The sequence below is a fragment of the Engystomops pustulosus genome, chromosome 1 (assembly GCF_040894005.1).
Source record: "Engystomops pustulosus chromosome 1, aEngPut4.maternal, whole genome shotgun sequence".
NCBI classification, from domain to species: Eukaryota; Metazoa; Chordata; class Amphibia; order Anura; family Leptodactylidae; genus Engystomops; species Engystomops pustulosus.
This window is the reverse complement of record NC_092411.1, coordinates 152,255,730-152,263,065: the sequence shown is the minus strand read 5'-3', so window position 1 is coordinate 152,263,065 and position 7,336 is coordinate 152,255,730. Positions and strand designations below refer to the sequence as shown.

General features: G+C 44.3%; 1 protein-coding gene across 2 annotated transcripts in view; it reads left to right on the top strand.

The window, feature by feature from the left end:
* The first annotated feature begins 1,139 nt into the window (after positions 1 to 1,139).
* R3HDM4 (R3H domain containing 4) overlaps positions 1,140 to 7,336 on the top strand; it is a 38,002-nt gene continuing 31,805 nt past the window's right edge. Inside the window, exons 1-2 of one of the 2 annotated variants that reach the window (XM_072111313.1) lie at positions 1,140 to 1,210; positions 1,300 to 1,534. In XM_072111313.1, the coding sequence (XP_071967414.1) occupies positions 1,479 to 1,534 (56 nt within the window). In that variant the 5' untranslated portion in view covers positions 1,140 to 1,210; positions 1,300 to 1,478. Of the gene's footprint in view, positions 1,211 to 1,264; positions 1,535 to 7,336 lie in introns of those variants that run through there. The other variant, XM_072111323.1, reaches the window with a different exon arrangement.

Genomic DNA, 7,336 nt, shown 5'->3' with positions numbered 1-7,336 from the left:
GGGAGGAGGGCACTGTAGCAGCTCTGTGACTGCTGGGGGGCTGGGCACTGTGGCGGCTATGTGACTGCTGGGGGGTGGGCACTGTGGCGGCTATGTGACTGCTGGGGGGTGGGCACTGTGGCGGCTCTGTGACTGCTGGGATGGGCACTGTGGTCGGCTCTGTGACTGCCTGGGGTGGGCACTGTGGTCGGCTCTGTGGCTACCGGGGGTGGCACTGTGGGGGCTCTGTGACTGCCGGGGGTGGACACTGTGGCGGCTCTGTGACTGCTGTGGGTGGGTACTGTGGCGGCTCTGTGACTGCTGGGGGTGGACACTGTGGCGGCTCTGTGACTGCTGAGGGTGGGTACTGTGGCGGCTCTGTGACTGCTGGGGGTGGGCACTGTGGTGGCTCTGTGACTGCTGGGGGGAGGGCACTGTGTCAGCTCTGTGACTGCTGGGGGGTGGGCACTGTGGCGGCTATGTGACTGCTGGGGGGTGGGCACTGTGGCGGCTCTGTGACTACCGGGGGTGGCACTGTGGGGGCTCTGTGACTGCTGGGGACGACACTTTGGCGGCTCTGTGACTGCTGGGGGTGGGTACTGTGACTGCTGGGGGTGGGCACTGTGGCGGCTCTGTGACTGCTGGAGGGAAGGCACTGTGGCAGCTCTGTGGCAGCTGGTGGTGGGCACTCTCAGGGCTCTGTGACTGCTGGGGGTGGCACTGTGGCGGCTCTGTGACTGCTGGGGTTGGGCACTGTGGCGGCTCTGTGACTGCTGGGGGGTGGGCAGTGTGGCGGCTCTGTGACTGCTGGGGTTGGGCACTGTAGCGGCTCTGTGACTGCTGGGGGTGGGTACTGTGGCGGCTCTGTGACTGCTGGGGGTGGGTACTGTGGCGGCTCTGTGACTGCTGGTGGTGGGCACTCTCGGGGTTCTGTGACTGCTGGGGGTGGCACTGTGGCGGCTCTGTGGTTGCCCTGAAATGGCTGATTGTAATGGTTACACTGTATAAATGTATCTACTAAACAGATGGAGAAGATACCACGAGCTTTATGTTGACCCTGGTGAGAATGCGAACACCGGTGTTCTAGAGGTTCTAGTCTATCACAATTACAGTTCCCATAGCAACCTTTAAAAGTCTAACTGCCATTTTCCAAGGTCCTCTGTGCAGTATAGGTGGGATCCTGACTATATCAACTATCAACTTCTTCGCATCTCCCGACGGATGGGTTACAGTATGTGCAATGCGCATGCGCGCACCCGGCCTCTCCCACTAGTTTTATAGGCTCAGAAACATGACCTACAAACGTCTCATATTCCCCAGATATGGCAGCTTGCGCTCCGCCCACAGGAAGCCAGCAGAGCCCGGCCCTGTAGGACGTCACGGCACAGGCAGGGGGCGTGCATGTGCTTCATGAGGTCACTGCCTGATCACATAGGCGCGGCGTTCGTGACGTTATTTCCGTTCAACAAACAACAGCTGAGAAGCCACCGATAGCTAAGATGGTGAATAACCGCAGCACCGATGTTGGGGTTGTGGGGGAGAACGAGAGTCCCCGGTGAGTCTGTGGGCACAGAAGGTCATGGTCACCGGGGGAAGCAGTGACAGCTGGAGGGGCGGGGCAGCGGCTGTCATCATGTCTATGGAATGTGCTGCGTCTCCACATCTATGTTTATGACTCCACTGACCTGCTAGTATGGAGGCGTCTGCTTTCACCCCTAGCCCTGCACTGGGGATTCCATGGCATTCTTGGAAATGTCCTTCCCTTCAAGTAAAATGTAGCTGGCGACCACCTGACCCCAGAAAACTGATGAAGGCTACCCGGATCAACACCCTGAAGATGCCCAAACCTTGCTCAGCTATGACATTCCTAAGAATTATATGGAATCCTCCATCATTAAATGCTTCGGTGCATGGGGTGAGAGCGGATCCGGGATCATACTACAGACGTCTCCATACTTGTCAGGAGATTACCATACAAAGATACCTTAAGCCTGTTAATATACAACACGTGTATAATTTTTTTTTTGTGACTTTTTATGGTACGTGTGTAGTTTTGTGACTTGGCCGTTGTCTAGTTTTCTGCAGTGTTCTGAATTCTGATGTGAAAGTTAAAAATTAAAAAAATAATTAAAAACCTCAAAATTCTAATCTCCCCCTTTCCCTAGAACTGATATAAATAGTCAAAATCATAAACACATTGGGGCTTATTTACTAAGGTTCCGTTGGCCGTATTTCCGTTGGGTTTTCCGATGTTTTTCGGGGATCGCGCAGCTAGGACAGGGATTTAGAAGGGATTTGTGTCACATGAGATCGGATTTTGGTGCTTCAGTCCCGGCTTTCATGCAACAGAAATCGGGGGCCGTCTGACGATCTGACTGATTCGGACAGAGCGCGGGATTTAACTTAAAAATTGTCGCAAGCCATGCACTTACATACACCAGGAGGAAAAAGGTGAACTCCGGTGGACCTGCAGGATATCTGACGCATGATCTCCTTGAATCGAGGCACAGTGCATTGTCGTCGGACAATGCACTTTTGGGATCTCCTCTGGTCCGGGTAAATAAATGTGCCCCATTAGGAATCGTCACCTCCGAAAATGTCCGATCTATCAAAATATAATAGCGGTTTTTCGTTGTGTTTAACCTCGTAACGGAAAATAGCGCCCAAAATTGAAAATGGAACTTCTTTGTCATTTTGAAAAGTATAAAAAAGTTATAAAAAGTCGTACAGTCCTGAAAATTGAAAAATTGCATTGAAAACGTCATCAAAAATCGCACAAAATGACTCGCAGCTCTGTACACCGAAGTATAGAAATAGTTTTTTAGTGCCAAATATGGCAAAATAAACTTTTCTTTTTTTTTTTTGTACAGGAGGTTTTAATTTTTGTAAATGTCTGAAGAATACAGTAGACATGTCATTTTGGGCATACAGTGAAAGCCGCAAATTCCAAGACCATTTTCTTTCATTTAAAGTTTTTTTTTGTTACGCAGAAAACATGCCATTATAGAGCTATTTACATGGAAAAATAAAAAATGTATAGATTTTTAAAGTGAAAGATGGAAATGAAAAAAAAAAAAAAAAGACAGGTCTTTTATTCTTGTTTCTAGTATTTTTTTTCCCTGGACTTTAACTGTTCCATATAAATTTGTTATCTTTATTCTATGAGTCATCACGATTACGGTGATACCCCATTTATATAGGTTATTTATGGTTAACTTGTTGCAGAATATAGAACTCATTTTGAGAGAAATCCACTTGCTTTTGCAACACCATGTCTTAATGGGCATAACATTTTATAATTTTTTTTGTTTACAATGCTGTTTTAGAGCTTATTTTTGTGGGACAAGCTGTACTTTTTCTTGGTATTATGGTGGGGTAAATGTTACTTTTTGATCACTTTCTGCATAGGCTGACATAAGCACTCAGCACGATCCTAACAGGCTGCTACTGAAGGCAGCTCTGGGGTCCTTATCGGACCTCGGGGTTGCCATGGCAACGATCGGCACCTACGTGCCCTGCATGGAGGGTGCTGATCGTCACGACAATACACTATAGGGTAAACAGACTGTTATTCCATGTCAAGGTGCTGTAACTGCGGGAAGGGGTTCAACCTTTATGTACACAACGTGTAAAATGTTTTTTTCCCACACATTCGTTTGGTGGCTGTAAAACAAAAAAAAAAAAAGCTCAGAGCTGTTCATATGCAGTGTTTGCAGCTTCCTTTAAAAGTCTATGGAAACATGAAAAATAGGATACAGATTGCCATGGCAACAAGCACCCAATGTTTTGCATTGTATACCTGCAAAACACTGGGTGCTTATTGCCAATTTCAGGCTAAGTTAACACCCCCCCCCCCCCCCATTGCATTACGTTTGAATGGTCTCTCTTCAATCGGTTCGCTTCAATTGACATTGCCTTAGGATACCCTTTTAATAAAGCACGTTGTGGCTACTAGTGAAACTGTTACCCAATATATAAAGAAATTTTGTATTCATATGTTAGAACACATGGATATCTACAGCTATATTGGGTTTTTTCAGAATTCAGAACCACATCAATGAGCTCCAAGAAACAACTTTTATTAGTTATGTCATCCATAATCCGGTTCTATACCGCTTTGTAAGGTTTAAAAACTGGCGTGCGTTACACTGGAATAACAGACAAAAACCCCAACATTAAATAGACAAACCACACTAAACAATAGAGGCATACAAAACATTAAAATAACGTGCACAATATTCTAGCTCTAATTATATGATCGTGGCTACCGTCCAGTGGTCTTCCTTGTATACAGCTGTGTGGCCCAGTTCCTGGTGTTCATTCTTTCCTGGACACACGTGTTCCTTCCTTATTGGCCACCGTCCTCTCCCCTAATGACCCACTGGACCTGTTTTTATCCACATTCTAACCATAGAGTATAATGTGGTCTCTCCTGATTGGTCATACAATTAGATGATTGTACATTTCTGATGGAATAAGGACGGTTGGCTTGTGTCATCTTTATTTTATGGCTTGTCCCCCCCAGTTACTATAACAAGTCCGGCTTGGTTTGTTAGGGTGTGGTACACAAAGGAACTGTTTTTCTGGGAGATAATGATCAGCTCCCTCCAAGATCATATCTGGGATACACAAACATAGCCATATAAATGTACAATCTGGCTATAATAGAAGAGCATTCTCACTCCCAATAATCAGATACCTATACATAAATACACACTAACAACTCTACACTTAAACCCTTTACCATTAAATATAAAGACTTAAACACATTCTTATATATACATGATAAACAATCAGGGTGTTTGTTAGGTTGCCCAGCTAAGTTTGTATCATCCCCCCAAGCAACCACAGGAGTGTCACAGGAATTTGAGGTGTGATGGTCCTGCCAGGTCTGTCCAGCTGAAGTGGGAAACTGACCCTTAATTCAGTCTTCATATTACATTTATATTAATTTACTAACTTGCTTATTGAAGAAATCCATAAGCAGTTATCCCTTCTGTAACAGAGACATTACCCATTGTGGGCAGAATTTTCATCTATTTTTGGTAAATTACAGTCAATTTCTTGAAGTCCAATAACAAGATTTTTAAAAGACCAACCTTTCTTGGGTATGTGCACACATATGGGGCTGATGAAAAGAGGTAAAATAGCCTGGCGTTTTGGTCCGTTTTAAAGCATGCATTTTCAGTCCGTTTAAAAACGGACCATTTTTCATGCGTTTGGCTGCTTTGAAGTTCAAAGCAGCCAAACGCATGAAAAACGGTAAAAACAGTTGCTTTTTAAAAATGCACGTGTTTTAAACGAACTTAAAACACATTTTTAAAAACGGACCAAAAACGCCATGTGTGGCATCACCCTTAACCCCTTGCGCAGTAATAAAATGGTGCGCGTGGGGTGCGGGTGCATGGGGAGGGCTCACAGGCTGAGCCCTCTCCGCAGCATATTGCAGCAAAGACTTACCGGTAACATCCGGTAAGCTGCCGTGAGCTTCAAACAGATGGCGACGCATGGGTGTGATGTCATTGGGAAGCAGCGATTGGTTGCCATGACAGCCTCATGTCTTCCGAAGAACCGAGGCTCTCGTCAAAGTACCCTAGGGGTCTGAAAAATAGTAAAAGTAAAAAAAATTACCCCCATTTTCCTAGAACCAATATAAATATAATTAAACAGTAAAAATCAAACGCATTAAGTATCGCCACGTCCGAAATCTATCAAAATATAATGTTCTTTCACAGCATTTAACCCCATAATGGAAAATAGCGCCCAAATTCGAAAATGACACATTTTGAAAAAAAAAATCAATAAAAAGTGATCAAAAGGTCGTACAGTCCTAAAAAATGGTAGCATTGAAAACCTCAAGTCGCACAAAATGACTCCGCCCACAGCTCTGTACACTGAAGTATAAAAAAAGTTATTAGCGCCAGAAAATGGCAAAATCAAAAAACTATTTTTGTACAGGAGGTTTTCATTTTTGTAAATGTATGAAAACATTAGAAAACCTATACAAATTTAGTATCCTGTGATCGTTCCAACCCAAAGAGTAGAGTAGACATGTCAGTAGACCCGCCTCCCAGTTCACTGCATGGAATATTCAATACCATCACTATGAAGTGCAATTTGTTATGCAGAAAACAAAATGTCACACAGCTCTTTATGGGCCAAAATAAAAAAAGTTATTGATTTTTGAAGGTGGGGAGTGAAAAATGGAAATTAAAAAACAGTGGTGAGCAGACACCTAAAGTAGCTTAACTGGCCTGTCTACATGGTTTGCCTACATCTGTGTTTTCCGTTCAGTTAAAATGAAGCAGTCTGTTAACGCCTTTATTAGGAATGAATCAGAAATGGGCTAAGACGTGAGTCAACTATATAGGTTATGACCATGCAATATTCACGAAAAGCAGATGATCACGTAGAGTGTGTGTGTTCAAGCTACTAATTGTCTTCCGAGAAGATCTCATTTTACTAGCTTTCACAGCTTAATATTATAGAAAGATCTTTTTGGTTTCCAGAACTGAGGCAGCAATCAGGGTTTTTTCTTTTTTTTTTTTTTTTTTTAATAAAGGGCATGCCTCTTTTTTTTCTAGTCTGAAAACTTACAAAAAATGGTCTAAAACATTCAATAAATGTGGCACATGGCAGTTTAGGTGCAAAGAGCACTAGTATTCTGGTGTAGACTACTGGTGGGTAGTCGGGCTCTCGTTAGTGAGTTGAATCATTAGGCTCCCGCTCACTAAGAAGAGTACCAGTACGTCAGCTGCGGGTGTATGGAGAGGAGACTCCTGACGTTCACATGAATGAGCTGGCTGTTAGAGCCATTTATTTGAACAGCCCACCACTAGACAGATTAATACATCTCCCTCGTAGTTCTCAATTTAGAACGCATACATTTCAGTGCATATAAGCATTCTGGCCGAGCTCCTCAATATTATGTTTGCATTTAAAAACGCACCAGAAACATCGGGTGTGAACACAGCCTGAGACCTGATGCCTACAAGCAGGTTCATTCTGAGAACCTTGAACCGCTGGACTCGGTTGTAAAGTCCAGTCCGATAAATCCAGCCATCACACGGAGTGAGTTATTCAGACTGAACTGGGCTCGTGGTCACCTGGTTTTAGGCTCAGTTGGAATCGGACCTGTTGAGAACACCAGCGCTGCCACTATAACAGTTAGAAAACAGCTTGGAAATCCTTTACTTTTATGTATCTCCACTGCTTTTTATGTAAATGCTTCATTCTGGCTGGTGACAACCACAGGAGCAGAGTAAAATGGAGTAGTCTTGTCTTTGCAGATGTGATGCTGCTTTGTAATCATGCAGCAAGTGCTTATTTCAAAGAATTAGTTGCTACCATGGTGTAT